The 20,814-nt window shown below is 58.4% G+C and overlaps 1 protein-coding gene across 2 annotated transcripts in view; it reads right to left on the reverse strand.

Annotated features, from left to right (window-relative positions):
- The window catches only part of WNT7B (Wnt family member 7B), a 55,714-nt gene that overhangs the window by 11,201 nt on the left and 23,699 nt on the right, over window positions 1-20,814 (reverse strand). For both annotated transcript variants that reach the window (XM_063662728.1, XM_054470483.2), the window contains exon 2: window positions 17,252-17,478. In XM_063662728.1, coding sequence (XP_063518798.1) covers window positions 17,252-17,478 — 227 coding nt within the window. The remainder of the gene's footprint in view (window positions 1-17,251; window positions 17,479-20,814) is intronic.

The following is a 20,814-nucleotide window of genomic DNA, read 5'->3' on the forward strand; positions in this document are numbered from 1 at the left end:
CCCCTGAGATGGGCAGGTTCAGCTCTCATTTCCTCTTTGTTTCCCCCAGCTCCAGGCCAGGCCCTGTGCATCTTTCCATCCTGGCTCTGGACTCTTGGGTCCCTCTCAACCTGCCCCTGGCTGAGTCTGTGTCATTTCTGTGTCCCCAGCACCCGGCCCACGTGGACACCGAGCAGGCTCAACCATGCCAGCTGGAGGACCAAGAGCCAAACTCCAGTGAGCGGGAACCTCCCTGCCCATCTCAGCAACAGGCAGAACAGGGCCAGTGCTCAGCCCAGGAGGGCAGCTGGAGACTCACGCCGCTGGCATGGCACAGTCCCCTGCCCAGCACCCGCGAGCACCTGCACAGCCCCCAGTTGCCCACTGCTGTGCCTGTTATTGGGGCTGAGGTGACAGCCCGCAGACTGACAGTCAAGTCAGGTCTCGTCTATGAACAACGATTGAGCACCAATGGCATGCCCAGCTTTGTGCTAGGGGCTGTGTGCATGCACTGGGGCCACTTCCTTGCCCGCAGCCTGCTGGTGGCTCAGCCAGGTGGGGTCCCTCTTCCCCTAGGGTGTCTTCCATCAGGGTGAGGACTGGGGTGGGGCCCACCAGCCTTAGGAGAAGACCTTGGTGGGCTGTCTGTCTGCCGTCATGGAGGGAGCCATGGCTTCCTAGGAACTTCCTTCCTGAGAAGAACAAAGGGGAGGATGGTGTCCAGCATCCCTCCCTCCCCAGCAAGGTCCGAGACTGCAATGATCGGCCTCCTCTGAGCTGCAGGCAGCACGGCCCCTGCCTTCGAAGGGTCTCATCCTGCCAGCCTCTCCTCCTCTGGCCAGTGCCTACCCACACTGCCCGCTCCCTGCCTGGGCCAGGGCCAAGAAGATATAGGAACTCACTTCCCCGAGTCTAAATTAGGTCAAGATGACCCGAAGGGAAGCCCATGCATGAGGTGTGAAGTGGGATATTAAATGCCCCATTCTGTCTACACCCAAGCACAACAGGGCCTGCTGGCAAGAAAGCCTCAGAAATCTCATGGGGGTAGGGGGAGGGGGCAATAAATGAAGAGGGGGATCCCAGTAAAGGGTGGAGAAGGGCCACAGAGGGGTCATGGCACCTCCAAGGATTCGCTGACCTACCTCCTGGAGTGGAGTCAAGGAAGGCTTCCTGGAGGAGGTTACATCTTAAGTAGGTACAGTCTTAACAAGGCACATGGATTCACTTGCTGTGTGTGTGTGTGTGTGTGGCTGTGGCAGGCGTGCACTCCCGGCACGGGCACACAGAGGCAGATGCTGAGCTGTGGGAGGGTTTGGTGAGGTCAAGAGTGGCCACAGAGGAGGGGAGAAAGTCTCGCAAGCAGGTGGCACTTTCTGTCCAGGTGCCAGGGCCAGCTGCTGGGGAGGGCTGGACGTCAGGGCACTTGCCTAGCCACACAGGCGTGGATTCTGGAACATTCAGAGGCCGGTCGGCACCAGCACCAGCGTAGCCCACCCTCAGGGCTCTCCCCGTGTGCCGGGCGCACAGCCAGCCCTCAAATGTACTCCCATTTCACCTGGACGTTAGGATGAGGTGCGTCCAACCATGATTCCCAGTTTACAGAGGAGGAAGCAGAGGCACAGAGAGTGGCTGGAGCAAGATTCAAACCCAGGGAATGAATTCAAAGACCAGGAAGGCTGATGGAGGAGCAAAGCGTCTGGGGGCAGGGGCCCTGGAAGGTCCTTCTGACCCCAGCTTGGCCTCTCTGAGGCTAAGGTGACCTGGGGCAGGAGGAGAGAGGGGAGGTGGGCTGTGCAGCCCCCAGGGAAGATGCTGCCTGGACAGTCTGTGGACCTGGGGGAAAGGCACAGCTGCAGGCAGGCTCTGGGTAGGAGCTCTAGGGAGGCTGAGCTGGCTCTGGAGTGGGCACGTGTCACCCAATGGAAGGGGTCTAGGAACCCCAAATAATTGTGCGGGCCCAGCCGGTGGACCTTGAGGACAGATGTGGATGTCCCCTCAGAGGTCCTGGAACAACAGCCTGTGACCCTCCTCTTCCTGTCCCATGGGAAGGCTGCAGAGCAGGTCAGGGGATGCCACTGTCCTGAAGTCCCTGAGCAGGCTGGCAGGTCCACACCTGGGTTTGCACACTTGGAGGATGCTTCCCACAAGCCTCCCTCCCAGCCTCCCGCAAGCGCCTGCTCTCACCTGGCTATGCCTGCCCCAGGCTCAGACTCAGACTCAGTTACTCACCGGTTACTCATCGCCTGCCGCTCCCGCTAATTCCTTTATTTGCTTTTAATGAGCCAAACCCTCTGGTCTCTCATCATGGAGACAAGAGGGGGTGGGGGGGTGAGCTGCAGAGAGTCGTAGTTTTGGCAGAATCAGTAAGAACGACCTTAGGTCCGGCGAGAGTCGCTGCCGTGGACCGCGGGCTCCCGTGCACCTGGCACGTTGCCTGTGTTGTCTGGTTTAATTCTCACAACAGCCCACGGGGGAGGGCCCGTTACCCCATGTTACAGACCTAGACGCCCACTCCGAGGGCTTTGTCATGGTGTGCCTGGGTGTGTAGTGGGAAGGGCGGAAGGGCTGCAGGCTTCCCCCGTGTCCCTCCCCACGTCCTTCCTGGGGCCATGACTGGGGCACCTTGCCAGTCCGTGCACACGCCATGCTTCCTCCAGGCTGACAGCGAGCCAGTGCTTAGACTTAGAAGCCGGTCCTCTGCAGCGGGTACAGACAGCCTGGACCCACGCGCCTTGCTCAGCAGCTGTCGGTGGCCCCCAAGGTCTCTGAGACGACTTCCAGTGCCTTGGCCTGGCCCCCAAGGCCCCGGAGGCCTGACCCCACCAGTCCTCACCCACCACTGCCTGCAGCCCAGCGTGGCCTGCCTGCAGGTCGGGCAGCCACCTCCGGTGCACAGTAACTACTCCTGAATAAAGGACCTGCTGGCTTATTGCCGCCCGCCCTGGGGGACAGCAGCCCCCTCCCTTCCTGGAATACCTGTCCACCCTCCCACATATCCATGCACTACTCAGGCTCTGGACGCAGGGAGGGAGGCTCCCTCCTCCCCGAATGCCCACTGTGGTGGGCACGCCCTCCTCTGGGCTCTCACTGGGTGCCCCTCAGGCTGCAGAAGTGGTGGGCGGGATCCACATCTGATTCTTTTGTGTACCTCCCACCCATCGCTGTTTCCCAAATCCCATGCATGAGCAGGTCTGGGCTGGGCACCTCCCCCACACCACCTTATCTCCAAGACAGCCCCATTCTGATCAGACCCACTTCACAGATGGGAAAACTGAGCCTTCAAAGCAGGAAGGGATTTGCAATAGGCCCATGGCAGTGACCACAGCCATCTGAGCTCAGCAGCTGCCCTAGATGTGTGTGGTGATGGGGAAGCTGGATGAGGGAAGCATGGATGCTCTGTTTGGGGCCGGCAGCTGTCCTGCTGGTACACTTGGGTCTCGGGAGGCCTAGGGGCCTCTCTGAAGACCCACAGCCTACCCAAGCACAGGTTTGTACCCCCAGACTCTAGAGCCAGCAGCAGCATCCAGCAGAATCCCTAGAAAATGCCACAGCAGGCTATATTCTGGCCACCTCTCACCCCACAGCCCTCAAGAGCACTGGGTGGGTTTCTGAGTAATGGTCCTGAAGGTTCCAGCCCTGCGGCAGGATTCAGTGTTTCCAGTGCAGGCTATCTCTGGTGCCTCGGCAAGTTACCAGCCCTCTCTGAGCCTGTGTTCCCATTTGACACATGGAACTCAAAATCCTCACCTTGCTGCACAGCCCTAGCTGCCAGCTCTGAGAGCAAACAGGACGAAGGGGCATGGTACCCACATCACCAAGATGGTGGGCAGTCCAGGGCCAGCTGTGGGTGGACCAGATAGAGCAAAGGACTCCAGGACAGACCCAGGTGTCTGTCTGTGCTCCATGCAGACCGGGCTGGAAACAGCCTCCTCCCCAAGGCCAGCCCCATCGGCCCTGCCCAGCTGTCCCCTCAAATCCAGAGTATCAGAGCAGCAGAGTCCTCAGAGACATGTGGGTAAACGGAGGCTGCTGGGTCAGAAATTGCCTGGCCGTGCAAGGGCCATCCAGCTCTGCTCCCTTTTCTGTAAGTTATTTGAACTCAAGCCCTCAATGGAACCCCTGGCTGGGCCCAGGACAGGCTCAGAGGGAGGAGACGCAGCCCCCTGCCCTGCTCCTGTGGTGCCAGACAGACCCTGATGTCCAGGGACAGGGGGGTGTGCTGGGGCAGAGCTGGGCCCTCATCCACAGTCATCTCACTCTGACCATGAGGAGGATGGTGGGGACCCTGGCAGATCTTTGTGAGCAGCTTCTAGAAAAAGCAGACGTGTGTCCTGAACAAAGCCAGGGCTTGGGCAGGATGAGGCTTCCCCCTCTCCTCCTCAGGGCAGAGCTGGGGGCTGAGTCCACCCTCCCAGCTGCAGCTGCCACTCCTCGCCATCCACTCAAGCTCCCTGCCACTTCCTAGCGTCCACAGGGGCTGGCGCACTTTTGTTAGAAAGCCATGGTTGAGCTCCTAATGACCTGATCAACTGCATGGAGGAGGAGGTGGGAGAGGTACTTGGTGTCCTCCTAGGAGGAAAGCCAGGAGTCTGCAGCCTCAGTGCTGGGAAGGCCCTCGGGGACCATCCAGTGCGGCTCCTCCATCCCCAGCAAGAAACCTGAGGCCCAGAGATGGGCAGCATGCTCCCCAAGGTCACACAGCAGCTCAGGAAATGGGGGATCCAGGACATGAGGTTCTCAAGTGACTGAGGTGAGGGCAAAGGTCTGTGGGCCACACATGTTCCTGGAGCCTTCTGGAAGCAAGGGGGAGGCTCAGAGTCTGACACCTTGCCTTCAAGTCCAGACCCTGAAATTGGCCAGCTGAGTGACCTCAGACTGGCGAAGGGGCCTTTCTGTGTCCCTATCTCCCTACCTGCAAAATGAGAGAATTGCTCCAATCTGGCCAGAAGGGCACACACAGTCCTGGGGGCAGGCTGACCTGAGCTTCGTGCCTGCAGGTGTGACACATGACACATTTGGGATCTTTGTGGGCAGACACACATTTGGGCATCCCTGGGCAGCAGGTGTGCGCCTCTGCACGTGTCCCTGGGTGTACACCTGGGCTGACCCTTGGAGGCAGTGCCCGCCAGCGGCCATGTGAACCTGTGCTCATGGGTCTGTGCTTCCGGCCCACACGGTTCAATTCTCCTCCTGTACTTGCCCCTCTTTTTAAAAAAATGACATTTTTGTCCAGGCACAGCGGCTCACGCCTATAATCCCAGCAGCACTTTGGGAGGCTGAAGCAGGTGGATCACCTGAGGTCAGGAGTTCGAGACCAGCCTGGCCAACATGGTGAAACCCCAGCTCTACTAAAAATACAAAATTAGCCAGGCATGGTGGCGGGCACCTGTAATCCCAGCTACTTGGGAGGTTGGGGCAGGAGAATCGCTTGAACCTGGGAGGTAGAGGTTGCAGTGAGCCGAGACAGCGCCATTGCACTCCAGCCTGGGCAATAGAGCGAGACTCCGTCTAAAAAAACAAAAAAAAGACATTTTCTACAACTCAACAATAAAATGGTTAACAACTCAATTAGAAAGGACAAAGACTAATGGATGAATGGATAAAGAAAAGCTAGTATAGATACACAACTGAATATTACTCAGCCATGAAAAAAGAATGAAACCGTGTCATCCCTGCAGTGGCACTCACGTCATCATGTGAAGTAAAAGAAGCCAGGCACAGAGAGACAAATATCACATGTTCTCACTCACATGGAAGAGCTAAAAAAGTTGATGTTATTGAGGTAGAGAGTGGAATGACAGACACCAGCGGCTGGGGAGGGTGTTGGAGGATGAAGAAAGGTAGGTTAAGAGGTACAAAGATGGCTGAGTGCGGTGGCTCACACCTGTAATCTCAGCACTTTGGGAGGCTGGGGCGGGTAGATCACCTGAGGTCAGGAGTTCAAGACCAGCCTGACCAATATGGTGAAATCCCATCTCTACTAAAAATACAAAAATTAGCCAGGCGTGGTGGTGCGTGCCTGTAATACCAGCTACTCGGGAGGCTGAGGCAGGAGAATCACTTGAACCTGGGAGGGGGCGGGTTGCAATGAACCAAGATCTCACCACTGCACTCCAGCCAGGGCAACAAAGCAGGAATCTGTCTTGGAAAAAAAAAAAAAAGATACAAATACACACAGGTGGAAGGAGTGAGTCTGACAGCACGGTGGGGTGACTACAGTTAACAACAACATGTTGTGTGTTTCAGAACAACCAGAAGAGAGAACTGGAAATGTTCCCAACACACAGAAATGATAAATATTCTAAAGGAAGGAAATCTTAAATACCCTGACTTGATTGTTACACATTGTATACATGTATCAACATATCACATGGACCCCATAAATATGTGTAATATTAAGTATTAATTTTCAATCAAAAAATAAAAGCTAAAAAATAGTAGGCCAAGGACCTGAACAGACATTTGTCCAAAGAAGGTATGAAAACATCCAATAAGCAGACAAAAGATTCTCAGCATCATTAGCTGTCAAGGAAATGCAAATCCAACCCACAATGAGATGCCACTTCACACGCACTAGGAATAAAAGGCAAAAAAGACTGACAATACCAAGTGTTGGTGAGGACGTGGAGAAATGGGGACCCCTGTATGCTGGTGGCAGTGTGAGATGCTGGTGGCAGTGTGAGATGCTGCAGCCACTGTGGCAAAGTTGGGCAGCTCCTCAAAAACTTAAATGTAGGGTCACCATGTGACCCAGCACCACCACTCCTATGCATACACTTCAGAGACATGAAACAGGCGCCCACTTATATATTGTGCAGAAGAATTCATAGTATCCTTATTTGTAACAGACCAAGGTAGAAACAACCCAGATGTCCATCGATGGACGAAAGGATAAGGAAAATGTGTTCTATCCATACGGCAGAATATTACTCAGCCTTAAAAAGGAGTGAAGTATTGATATATGCTCCAGTGTGGATAAAACTCGAACATATCGGCTGGGCACAGTGGCTTGCGCCTGTAGTCCCAACACTTTGGGAAGCCGAGACGGGCAGATGCCTTAAGCCCGGGAGTTTGAGACCAGCCTGGGCAACATGGCAAAACCCTGTCTCTACACACACACACACGCGCGCGTGTGCACACACACAAATAGCCAGGTGTGGTGGTGCACGTGCCTGTGGTCCCAGCTCCTCAAGAGGCTGAGGCAAGGAGGGTCACTTGGGCTCAGGAGATCAAGGTTGCAGTGAACCAAGATCAGAACACTGCACTCCAGCCTGGGCAACATACAGCCTGGGGTTGAGACCCTATCTCAACCCCCACCTCAAAAAACCCCAAAACATCGTGCCAAGTGAAAGAAGCTAGACACCAAAGGCCACATATAGTGTGATTCCATTTCTGTGAAATGCCCAGAGGAGCAGGAGTTGGAGAGACAGACAGCACCTTAGTGTTGCCAGTGGCGAGAGGACTGGGACTGATTAAGCCAGAGGGTTTCTTTCTGGGGTGATGAAAATGTTCTAAAATCAACTGCAGTGACAGCTACACAACTCTGGATATACTAAAAACCGTGGGCTTGTACACATTAAATGGATGAATTGTAAAGTATGTGAATTAGATCTCAGTGAAACTGTGATGGACACATAGGGGCAATGGATGGCTTTCACAGGGTTTCATACCCATGTCCTACTCAATTTAAACCCTCCCTGAGGCCCCATGGGTATGAACTAAGACCCCCCACCTCACAATTAGGACACTGGGCTCAGGAGAGGCAGGCGACCGGCCCAAGGTGACACAGCAGGTGAGACACCGAGCCGGGATCTGACCGGGACCCCAGAGTTTGTGCTCAGCCCACTCCACACCCACCGGGCCAGGGAAAGCTGCAAAGTCTGCCTTGTGCCTCACTGACCTGGGCACCACGCTTGCCTGTGCCAGCCTCTGACACTCTACACATGCGCGACACTGCCTGTAACCCTCACATTATTGCCACCTGTGTGTCCCTGGCACCAAGTACAGCCTCCCTCCTGGTCGGACCTCCCAGGATCCCAGGGGTGAGGCTCTTAGCCTCCCGTCCATCAGGTAGCTGCCCAAGGCCAAGTGCAAGGCCAAGCACACAGCAGGGCGGGGCCAACACACCGAACCCGGGGAGCAGACAGGCTGGGAGCGGCTCACAGACAGTGCCGCCAGAGGCCAGGGGTCAGGGGTCAGAGCCACAGAGGAGCTGGCAGGGTAGGGTGGCTGGAGGGACTGGGGTGCAGGGTGGCCAATGGGGGCTCCTCTCAGGAAGGGATGCTGAAGGTGGGTCCCGAAGGATGGGAGAGGTGAGGAACACAGAGGTGCAGGGAACAGTGCTCCAGGCAGAGGGAACAGCAATGCTAAGACCCTGAGGTGAGAATGAGCTGAGCATGAGTGGTTTGTCCCAGCACAGATCAGTGATGATGAAGTGGGGGACGGCCCTTGGGGGCTGTACCATGTTGCCCTCAGAGAAGACCTTGGACTTTGTTCTGAAAAGATGGAAGCCCCTGGAAGGTGTCACTTTGACTTACATTAAAAGGGACCCTCCACCCCACCCAGTGGGAGGCCTGTGCAAGGGTTTGGGTAAGAAATGCTGATGACCCGCCAGGTAGAGGAGGTGAAAAGTGGCCAGGTCTCAGAGTCTCAGGGTGGAGCTAACGGGATTAGCAAGTGGATCAGGTGAGGGGGTTTAGGGAGAAAAGAGTGCAGAAGGGCCGGGTGCAGTGGCTCACACCTGTAATCCCGGCACCTTGGGAGGCCAAGGCAGGTGGATCACCTGAGATCAGGGGTTTGAGACCAGCCTGGCCAACATGGTGAAACCCCGTCTGTACTAAAAATACAAAAATTAGCCTGGTGTGGTGGCAGGGGCCTGTAATCCCAGCTACTCGGGAAGCTGAGCCAGCAGAATCACTTGAACCCAGGAGGTGAAGGTTGCAGTGAGCTGAGATCACATCACTGCACTCCAGCCTGGGCGACACTCCAGCCTTTGTCTCAAAAAAAAAAAGAGAGTGCAGCCTCTTCTGCAGTGAGGACCCCAATGCAGTGAGGGCAGCTGGTGGGGGGCTGTTACCAGGAAGCTGGACAGGATCAAGTGGAAAGAGTTGCCTCGGCCACGGGTGGCTTAAGGTGCCCAGGGATGGCAGGAGAGAGGTGAGGGGCAGGTGGGAACTCAAGCCTGGCACCAAGAAGATGTCCCAGCGTTGCCCAGCCCCCACCTCCCGGGGCCAACCCCCCATGGAACTGGGGCTTGTGCTCCGTGGCCCTGGCCAAGGCCCTCACTCCTCGAGCCTCAGCTTCCCCATTACCATGGGATGAGGCCTGGTGTCGTGGGTTCTTTAAAATCCCTTTAGCAGGGGAGGTTTTGTGAGATAGACTTTCCTGAAGAATAGTTCAGGGAAGGACTGCTGGGGCTGATGTAGGGTAGGGATGCAGGGTGGGGTGGGGTCCCTGAGGCCTGGCTGGGGAGGGGTCCCTGGGACACGGTTGGCTGGGTAGCTCCTTGGTTTTCTGAGCCCCCGTCTGCCCCCTACCCCACCTGATTCCCAGGCTCTTCACAGCCTAGACCTGGACGGGGGAGTACTGTACCCCCCTTCCCAGTTTCCTGGTGTAGAGATTGAGACCAAGGGAGGTGAGAAGACACCCCTGGGCCACACCCGCAGCTCCTGGTGTTACCCGGTCCAGCTGGTGTGGCGCCCGTGTCCAGGCTGGGGGTCTTGGTCTAGACAGGACTCGAAGTGGCTGTTGGGCACAGAAGCTGGAAGAGAAGCTCAGGGCCCAGGTGGGGCCCCACAATGGCCCCCTGTGGCTGTCCACTCCCCAGCCTGCCCTTGGACCCCAGCAGAGCTCAGTCACAGGGGGACAACTCACTGCCTGAGCTAGTCTGGGATCTGCATCCCTGACACACACAGAGCTCAGGCTGGGGACATCGGGATGGAGGCAGAGACCAAGGCACGGGCAGAGAAGCCGCCAGGCCACACAGCTTGGCCCCAATCCCTGCTTGTGCAGTTGAAGGATCAGAAGCCCAGAGCCCTGGCCTGCCTGGCCCTGCTGCAATCCCGGCCTGGACCACCTGGGGCCGAGGTGCGCTCTGGACAGGGAGGGCTGGACAGGCTGCCTCACACCCTGCGCCTAATTTTGTGGCTTACACGAAGGTGATAGCAGCACGCACCTCGTGGGGTCCTACGTGGGTGAGTTGAGGCAGAGGAGGGCTCAGGACGGGTAGGAACATAAAAGTGCTGGATGCGTCTGGGCCGCTTTTATTAATATTACCCATCTCCGAGCAGGCCTGGACCCTGGGCCCCATGGTCCTGGCCTGGGTGCAGCCTGAGTGGGTGCTGCGTGTGTGTGCATGTATGCGCGTGTGTGTGTGCGTGTGCAGTGTGCACGTATGTGCATGTGTGTGTAGGCATGTGTGTGTGTGCAGTGTGCATGTGTATGTGCGTGTGTGCAGTGTGCACATGTGTGCACGTGTGTGCATGTGTTTATGTGTGTGCATGTGTGTGTGTGCCAGGTGTACTGCTGTATGTCTCTCCACATGTCTCTGTCCTTCCCCCTCTGTTTCTCCCTCTCCCTCTTGGTCCCTTGGTCCCTCTCTGTCCCTCTGTCTCTCTCCAGCCCCACCCGGCCCCCGCCCCGGCTCGGGCTGAGTCAGCGTCTCCACACTAAGCTCTTCCCTGCCGTTGTCATAAACAGATCATGGGAAAAAGTCATGCCAGGTCCAAACATGCCGGCGCCCGTGCGCCTGAGGCCTTTGTTCCGACCCAGCGGAGGCCCTCACACGCCAAGCGGCAGCCCCCCAGGTGGGGACAGCAGGCTCCGAGTGGGAAGGACCCGGCCTTCCAGGAGCTTTTCCCCAGCCCTGAGGTGCTGGGGGAGCCCAGGAGGCCCCTCCTGTGTCCAGCCCAGGGTGGCCTGCCCTTGGGAGTGCTCTGGCAAAGCCAGCAACCGCCTGTGTGAGGTGGCACAGAGACCCCTTCCTCCCCGGGGCTGCCCCAGGGCCTCTCAGCACCTGGATCCTGGTGGGCAGTTCCCTGACAGCCTGTGGGCTTCTCTGGCCCTTGGGTGAGTCACACGATCTCCTTGTGAGCCTCAGTCTCCACATCTGTGATGTGTGGACGACAGGTCCTCAGGTGGTCATGTGACAGGGCCCAGCCCAGGCGGGGGCTACAGCCAGGAAAGAAATGACTCTCTCGAAAAGGCGGCAGGAGTTGGGCTGAGTAATGGCTGAGGGCCGGGCTGCTGTGCCCCTGTGAGGCCGAGGGAGGGGCCCTACCCACCCTGGGGTCTGTGTCCTGCCTCAGTGGCCCAGGGCTCTGGAGCTTTTGCCCATGGAACCCATGTGGGAAGCTCTGCGGGGACCTCCATGTCCCCATTCTGAGGAGAAACCCCAAATCCTGGCAGAGTCCCAGCCCCCACCTCGGCCCCTCATGAGGCAGGTGGGGCAGCAAGGTCCCCAGGGCACCAGGCTGCACCCAGGGTCACACAGTGGGACCTGGGCAGGTAGGGCCTGTGTCCTTGGCCGTAGCCTCTCCGCAGCCAGACCCCATCCCCACTCCACTCTTGTCCGTCTGTCAGGGCCCTGCCGGGGAGGATGGAAAATTCCCAACTTGGATGAGTTCCAGGTGGCCTTGGAGGAGCCATGTGGAAGGACTGGGACTGGAGGACCAGCAACCGCCTAGCCCACAGGGCCTCCATGCCACCCCCAGGAAGGGGCACAGCCCTGCCACTGCCACAGCCCCTCGGGCTCCATCCTCCCAGGAGCCTGTGAGCTGCCTTCCCCGGGAGGGGCAGCCCCGGCCTCATCCCGCCCCGAGCCAGGAGTGGGCTTGGGCAGCTTCGCCTCCAGGAAAGGCTTTCTGACCCTGGCCTTCAAGGTCCCAGTTGTCCCTACAGTCCTGGCTGCCTGGCCCCTGAGCCTCAGAAATGTCTGCTGAGCTGACTTGGGCTGGGCCCCCGGGATGAGGGCGGAGGTGGGGAGTGACCAGGGTCATCAGCCTGAGGCCTGCAGACCACCAAGGTGTGGCCAGCACGAGACTGGGCCCAGCAGGCATTGCCTCCTGGCCCGGCCCCATTGGCCTGTCCTCACCCATCGTGTCCTGGGTGCAAGCCCTGGCCTGGCATACAGCAGGCACTCAATGAATGCAGGCTGATGAACAACCAGGCCTGATGAAGGGGGCTGCCCTCCCGCCCCCGTGCTGACTGTCCTCCGAAAACGGCTGCTCAGTGACTCTCTGCCCTCAGACTGCCCCACCCCACGCTGGAGGACAGTGTCCTGGGAGTGACGGTCAGATCCAGGTTCAAATGTCCCTTCTGCCCCTGACCAGATGTCTTGGGGCCACCCCCTCCTGTCCCCTATGGGTGCAGCACCGCTCAATGGAAGGTTCAGGCGAGCCGCAGGTGTCAGCTGAAATTTTCTAGTAGCCACATTAAGAAAAGTGAAAATAATTTTGGTGAACTTAATTTTTTTTTTTTGAGACGGAGATTCACTCTTGTTGCCCAGGCTGGACTGCAGTGGCGTGATCTCGGCTCACTGCAACCTCCACCACCCAGGTTCAAGTGATTCCCCTGCCTCAGCCTCCTGAGTAGCTGGGAGTACAGGCATGTGCCACCACACTCAGCTAATTTTGAATTTTTAGTAGAGATGGGGTTTCACCACGTTAGTCAGGCTGGTGTCAAACTCCTGACTTCAAGTGATCCACCCGCCTCAGCTTCCCAAAGTGCTGGAATTACAGGTGTGAGCCACCATGCCTGGCTGGTGAACTTAATTTTGATAGTATATTTTATTTAGCCAATAGATCCAAAATCTTACCATCTCAATACGTAATCAGTAGAAGAGTTATTCAAGAGACACTATATTTGCTTTTGGGGTTTGAGTCTTCAAAATCCATGCATACCTTACACTTATGGCACATGTCGTTTGGCCCATACCATATTACAAACACTTTCCTGCCAGAGGTGGCTTGGGACCACCAGAGTGAACAAGTGAAGAGTCCAGCCCTCGAGACCTCGTCCCTCCTGGGGGTCACTGGGCCTGGTCTGCAAAGCCCCGCAGGGCGGTAGGTACACCTGGCCTGGGAGTCACCCTCTCACCCCACGACCCCTGGCCTCTCAGATAACCCGAGATGGGTCCCTTGGCCCGTCAGGCTGTCCAGCAGCCGACAGCCCTTGCTGAGCCCCTGCTGTGTGCAGCCGAGGAAGACACTCCCCACGCACAGCTCGCCCCCAAAGCAAACAGGAGCGGGCGACAGCTGTGCTGGTGTCCCGGGCTGCTCACGTGAGCATGGATTAGGGGCAGTCCCTATGCCTGGTCATGTCTGAGGCTAGCACATGATGGGCAGGACTCAGCGTTCCCTGGCAGCTCAAGGGTGGGGCTAGGGGGCCCGAGAGCACGCAGTCACTGCCCCAGGCCCAGGCCCCGTGGTCCTGGGGGACTCTGGGCTCCGGGGGGGCGGGGGGCGGCGCAGTGGTTGGAAGGAAGCGGCCTGCAGAGGGAAGCCCTCACCTGCTCAGAATCTCCTATGCCTTCTGGGCCCTCCAGAGCTTCACTGGTGCTCCAGCCCTGCCCTCACCCTCCAGCCTCTCCTGTTAGCCCTGGAAGCTCCTGTCATTCCTGCAAAAGTGCTCTCGCCTTTCTGGCCCCGGAGCCTCAGCAGATGCTGTTCCATCCACCTGGCGCCCCCTTCCCTGTGCTCACCTCCTGTCTGGCCTGGGTCACCTCCTCCGGGAAGCCCTTGCCGACATCCCTGATTCGATGATAGCACCTGTTTGAAACTCCCTGCCTTGCTGGGGGGCCCCAGGTTTCCAACAGACTTTCCTGGGATACGAGGTTCTCCTGATGCTCACGCCGCCCCTTCATTCTCCTCCCCCAGCCGTGGCAGAAGACTGCTCAGCTGGGGACAGTCACCTCTAAGCTCATTTCCAGTCAACAGAAGAGACAAGAGACAAGCCTCTCTCGACACATGAGGAATAGGCCTGGGATGGGCTCAGGAGGCCTCCAGGCACGAGGGGGGCCACAGCAGTGGAGGGGGGCCTAGCGTGAGCCTTGACCCTCTGAGGCGAGCAGAGCAACTGGAACCCAGGGGCCCAGGGCAAAGCCGGCACACGGTCATTAGAAGAAACATCTGTCTAATGGGGAGAAGTGAGCGCCCCATCCTCAGAGGCATACAAGCACCCACACCAGGTGATGGAAAAGGGATTGGAACTTTGCACAGGGGGTTGATTTGCCCTTTTAAGGGGTACCCTTTCAGCCCACGAGATTTAGGCACAGCCCAAGGTCAAGGCCTGAAAGGGGCTGTCCCACCCACGCAGGCCAATCATTAATTGGCACTGCTTGAGTGGCTGTTCCCACGAGTGTCCTGGCAGCCTGCCAACCTATGGCCCAGCTCCCAGCCCATGCCAGGGCACCCAGCTGGCCTCGGACATGGCTGGCCTCCCTGATCGGCCCCTCTTTCTGCTCATGACTCCCCGCAGCTGAGCCCTGGAAGGGGAGCAGGGCCTGGCGTGCTTGGGGAGGAGAGAGGAGCCAGATATGCCTGAAACTCTAGTTTTCAGAAGGGATGTGGGGAACCTGGGTGAATATGGGAGGCAGCTACTCAGATTCCAGGCTAAGAAGTTCACTTTATCCTGAGGCCATAAGGAGCTACTGCAGATTTTGGAGGAAGAGCTTCTGTTTAACTCAGCAGCTAGGGCTGGCGTGGGCAGGAGGCAGTGACAGCTGCCAGGGGAGGGCCAGAAAGGCAGACCGTGCTGCAGCCATGGGGCAGAGCCCTGAGGTGTATGGGGAAATGATACCAGGTTTCTGCTGAGACAACTGGCCGGGAGAAATTTGGGGACAGGAGATTTAAATAACACGGTGCTGAGTGTGTCAGGCCAGAGGTTCGCATGGGTCTCAGGGAATGGAAGCCGTGAGCAGGAGTGAGCCTGCAGCTGAGAGGGCAGAGCCAGGCGAGGGGGCCAAGGTGCACCTGGAGGAGCCGGCACTTCCCAGCTGGGATGGGGCAGAGAAGTCCAGGCTACAAGCCGGGGCCCAGAAGCCAGGGAAGAGGGGGGACAGTTGACAGCAGGAGGGTCACGAGCGGCCCAGACCAAGAGCAGTGGGGGTGATCAAGGGTGTGAGGTGAGGATGGTGGGTGTGGACAGCTCTGCCAAAATGTTTGCTTCTGAAATGCTCGGGAAAGCAACGGGGGTGTCTTAGGTGGGCTCCCGAGCAGAAGAGACTGAGACGCGATGCAGCGCTTCCAGGATCGAGGAACAGGACAGGACACACAGCCACATGGCCACACAGCCTGATCCCCAGGCGAGCTCGGGGACCCCACAGTGATGCCCAGGGTGGCCCAGATGTCCCTCACCCCATGTCTCATGGTCCCAAATAAAGTCCAAGCTCCCAGCCCTCTGTCGAGCAGCAGGACGATTTCCACGTCTGCCCCTTTCCTGGCGCGGCAAGACAGCAAGGATTAGCAGGAACGGCGAGGGACACCTGATCGACGCTCAGCTCCACCACAACTCCCCGGGGGCTCGGCCGGGAGGCAGGGGCACCCACAGCTGCCTCTGAGCCCGCCAGCTCAGCACTGAGGGGCCAGGCAGGCAGATGGGCCCTGGCATGAGTGAGCACTCGTGCCGACGCCCTCCCCACTGGGGTGGATGGGCAGCCCTGCCTGCCACAGCTGGCACCTGGAGGGAGGGAACTGCACTTGGGTGGTGGGGCCCCAGGGAGTGGGCGGTGCCACCCTCCTTGCTGTGCCAGGCGCCACCCACAGGCTGCTCACCACAAAGGGGGCCCCAGGGGCTTTTCCCCTGCGCCACCCCCAGCCCCACACCAGCGTTCCAAGCCCTGCAGAACCTAGCTCTGGCCTGTGTCCCGGCAGCTGCGGCTCTGCTCGGCTCCAGGATCAGAAGGACATGTTATGCCCATGGGCTGGGCACCCCTGCAAGCCTGGCACTGTGCCAGAGTTATCCCCCCCGCCCCGCCTCTTGCCACAGCCTGGAGGGCAAGGCACATCACTAGCCCCACTCCCATGCACACAACAGCAGTTTACTGAGCACCTGGGAGAGCCACGGGGACCCATACGAGGGCCTACTGGCTTGGAGCTCACGTCACCAGTGGGGAAGCTGAGGCCCTGAGCAGCCCCAAGTGATGTGTTCAAGGTCACACAGCTGGATTCAAACCCAGGTCAGGCTCCAAAGATCCTTTTATTTTTTTTTTTCTTCCTGAGACAGAGTCTTGCTCTTTCACCCAGACTGGAGTGCACTGGTGCCATCTCGGCTCACTGCAACCTCCCTCCACCTCCCGGATTCAAGCAATTCTCCTGCTTCAGCCTCCCAAGTAGCTGGGATTGTCTGGCTATTTTTTCTATTTTTAGTAGAGACGGGGTTTCACCATGTTGGCCAGGATGGTCTCGATCTCTTGACCTCAGGTGATCCACCCACCTCGGCCTCCCAAAGTGCTGGGATTACAGGCGTGAGCCACCGGGTCCGGCCCAAAAGTCACTTTGTAAAGCCCCTCTCTGGGCCTCAGTCTCCTTGTCTGTAAAATGGACATGATGAAGCCTTACCCCCGAGGCTGTGAGGACAGGGAGGGGTTGTGGCCTCATGGGCTGTGCACAGGCAGCAGGGATCTTGCCAGCCCACCTGGCGGGTTTCAGTGATTGCTTGGTGTCCATCAAACCACTCCCCACACCCGCCCACCCGCCCTGCCCTCCGGCCATCGGATTCCTCGTGCTCCACATGTCATGCTGGAGCATCCCGCACAGTTCACTCGGCTCCCTCTACCCAGCTCCACTCTCGGAATCCACGACATTCACACAGCACTTCCTGTGCCCCAGCTACCCCCTGCAGTAAGCGTTACTACTCCCTGCTCTCCAGATACAGGAATGGAGGTGCTGCCAGAAGAGGCAACGTGCCTCCCTCTACACGGCTGCTAGGCAGCGACAGAATGGGCCCCAACCACTGCATGGCACCGCCAGCACTGCCGTGCCACCAGCCTACAGGCCCAAGGGCCCACGGCCACGTCACGACGATGTCCTCCAGCCCCAAGCAAGGACCCTCATCTGCACACAGCCTGGCTCCCATTGAGGCCTCCCCTGCCCCAGACGCAGCGGTGCTGCCTAGGGCCAGGCCAGGCACGCAGAAGGGCTCACAGGAAGGCAAAGAAATCGGCCCCCCAGGAGGCGTGCGCGGAACAGCGGCCTGGGCTGGCCTTCGGTGGGTGGCCTGGCCCACTGCCCCTGGCCACAATGGCTGGGCCCCTTGAGCCCAGAGGTGCCCTTACCTACTCGGAGCTCTTGCCCGAAGACGGTCTTCTCGCCGAGGGCAGAGCAGTTCCAGCGTCCAAAGCGGAACTGGTACTGGCACTCGTTGATGCCCATCTGCGCCCCCTCCCCGATCACAATGATGGCATCGGGCCGGCTCTGACAGATGGCACGCTGCCGCGGGGCTAGGCCAGGAATCTTGTTGCAGATGATGTTGGCTCCCAGGGCCACCACGGATGACAGTGCTCTGCGGAGGGGAGGAGACAGAGGCCGTGAGACGGCGGCGGCCAGCACCCCTCCTCACCCCCAACACCTTTCCCCCACTCAGCCTCTCAGTCGCAAGCCCTGCACTAGCTCCGCCCACCAGGGCACAAGCAGATCCCTGCCCTTGAGGGGCTGTTTCCCATCAACTCACACGCGTGACCCCAGGATACCACACAAGTCACCCCAACTCACACGCGTGACCCCAGCCACACACACCCAGGCCTCTGAGCCTCAGAATGGAGAATCACGCAACCACAAGTCCCACAGCTCTCCAGGCCACTGAATCAGATACACAGCCCTTCAGATCAGATAGCATCATGCCTGGGATGTGGCAGCCGCCAACTCGGGACTGTCTGCGCTGTCTCTAAGCGGCAGACCCCAACTCCCCGACCAATGGGGCTTTCCCCTCATTTATAAATTCCCTGATGGCCCCTCCGTGGCACCTGGGCCAGGCAGGCTGCTGAAAAGGCCGGCAGCCAAGCCCATCCGGTACTGACTCCAGCTCCCACCTGTGTGTAACTTTGAGAAGGCGCTCCCTGTCTGAGCCTCAGTTTCCACACCCATGAAATGGGGGTATAAAACACCCATCCCCCACCACCCGACCACAGGCTCAGACGACCACAGGGAGAAAGCCTGCACCGGGAATGGCGGCTGTTGCTGTTTTCTCTCCTGTCGGGGTGACTGGGTGCACGCAGAGGAAGAAATTAGGCCTGCAGCAAATTGAGCACCTACTGTGTGCTGGGCTCGGCAGGGGCCTTATTGCAATACTGGAGCCTCGAAGTGGTCCCCCGAGGGGACTTTGTCATTAATCTCCTAGCAACTCTCATGACCTGAAGCCCTAGACAGGAACCCGCAGGTCACGCTCACTCTACTTCAAGTGATATCAGTGGGATTGTCATTTGTTCGTTTATATATTTGTTTGTTTATTTTGAGACAGAGTTTCAGAGTCTCACTCTGTCACCCAGGCTGGAGTGCAGTGGTGTGATCTCAGCTCATTGCAACCTCCACATTCCGAGTTCAAGCCATCCTTTTGCCTTAGCCTCCCGAGTAGCTGTACTACAGTTGCCCACCACCACACCTGGCTAATTTTTGTATTTTTAGTAGAGACAGGATTTCATCATGTTGGCCAGGCTGGTCTCGAACTCCTGACCTCAGGTCATCTGCCCGCCTCGGCCTCCCAAACTGCTGGGATTACAGGTGTGAGCCACCGCACCCAGCCTTGTGTGTTTTCTTAATGAGGTGAAATTCCCATAACATAAAATGAACCATTTTGAAGTGTACAGTTCTGTGGCATTTAATACATTCAGTGTTATGCAACCTCTAGCACCGTCAGGTTCCCAGATATTTCCACCACCCTAGAAGGAAACTGTACCCATCAGTCACTCCCTGTTCTCCCCTCCCCGACCCAGCAACCACCAGTCTGCTTTCTGTTCCCATGGATTTGCCCATTCTGGACGTTTCCTATGGATGGAATCCTTCATCATGTGACCTTTGGCGTCTGGCTTCTTTCACTTAGCGTCGTGTTTTCAAGGGTCATCCGCGTGGTCACAGGTCAGTGCTTCATGCCTTTCTAAGGCTGAGTGATATTCCATTGTGTGGATAGACCACATTTTGTATATCCTTTCATGGCTGGTGGGCATTTCGGCTGTTTCCACCTTTGGACTACTGTGAGTGATGCCGCCATTAACGTGCGGGTGAGGTTTCTGTTTGAACCTGTTTTCAGTCTCTGGGGCATGGACCTACGAGTTGCTGGGTCAGGTGGTCCCTTCACTTTCTGAGGACTTGCCGGACCACCCTCCACAGCGGCTGCCCCAGTCATCTGGCTTTAAGCACCCATGGAAGGGGCAGTGAGCTGGAAGGAGGGGGGCGGCTGGTTTCAGGCAGACCTGCAGGCAACAGTGGGTTTCAGCACAGCGCTTGGCTTCAAGACAACAGATCAGGCTTGTTTAGTGAGGGGGCAAGATGTGGGAGTTGGGGGGACCGCCAGGGGCTCCCTGAAGCTGATGCCCATGGCCCTGGGCCCCTAGTGTGCTGGGAACCCTTCCTCTACCTACTGCCCGCCCGCCCTTTTCTTGAGGGAAACAAGTCAGTGATTTTCCAGGGCGGCCGAGCACCCACAGCCAGCTGGAAAGTCCCCGTGTGGCCTGAGCTCACAGCACATGCTGCAGCCGGGCTGCCAGGGCGACACTCAATCCCCGAGGCCCGCCCGGCCCGCCCACTAATCTGGCCAAGACCTCCCTGGGTCTCCCACGGGCACAATGGGCAGAAAAGCTCCAGGCTGGCGTGGAGGAAGAGCATCTGGATGGGTGGGGCTGGGAGCGGGCTGGAATCTGGGGAATTCAGCCCAAAGTAATTGTAGATCCTCGGAAAACCGAGCTGGGGAAATGAGATGGATGGGAATCCTGCCGGGCACCCTGTTTGCCGTGGGGCAGAGCCCGCCTCAGTCCCGGCCTGAGGGACACTCTCCAGTCCCAATCTCCCAGCAGGCTCAGGGCCGAGAAACCCCCATTATCTGCAGTAGGTACCCTTGCTGGGGGGACCATGATGGGACTTAGTGTGGACCCTGGGGGCGGCAGCGGATCATTGCCATGGCCAAAGCCCTGGCCTCCCGCCTCCAGCCAGCTGTCCACCACCGGCCCTGCCAGCACCCAGATCTGCCATGCCAATCTGCTCAAAGCCCATCCATAGCTCCCCATTGCCCAGGGGACCATCCCAGCCCCTGTGCCTGGAACTAGAGGCCTTGTGGGGTCTGGCCTTGGATGACCCCGCCTCCCAGCTGTGTCTGCTGGTCCCTCCCCTGGCTGCTGCCCCTTCTCCGTTTTTCTGTCTGACATATTCCATTTCCCTTTCAGGGCCCAGGTGAAAGCCCCACTCTGCTGAAGCTCCTGATTCCCTGGCACTGAGGGGGAGCGCGGTGGGCGCTGGTTTTGCGGGTGTAGAGCTCGTTCTGCAGTCTCACAGACACCGCGTCCATGCCCGGCTTCCCCCTCGCCATGTCCCCGGCTTCCTCTCACAGTCTGTGTCCCCAGCTTCCCCTCACAGTCACCGTGTCCGTGCCCGGCTTCCCCTCACAGTCACCACGTCCGTGCCCGGCTTCCCCTCACAGTCACCGTGTCCGTGCCTGGCTTCCCCTCACAGTCACCGTGTCCGTGCCTGGCTTCCCCCTCACCATGTCCCCAGCTTCCTCTCACAGTCTGTGTCCCCGGCTTCCCCTCACAGTCACCATGTCCCCAGCTTCCCCTCACAGTCACCGTGTCCATGCCCCGCTTCCCCAGCAGACGGTGGGCCCCTCCAGGACAGTGTCAAGTCTGCGCTCAGT

The sequence above is a fragment of the Pongo pygmaeus genome, chromosome 23 (genome assembly GCF_028885625.2).
Source record: "Pongo pygmaeus isolate AG05252 chromosome 23, NHGRI_mPonPyg2-v2.0_pri, whole genome shotgun sequence".
In the NCBI taxonomy this organism is placed as follows: Eukaryota; Metazoa; Chordata; class Mammalia; order Primates; family Hominidae; genus Pongo; species Pongo pygmaeus.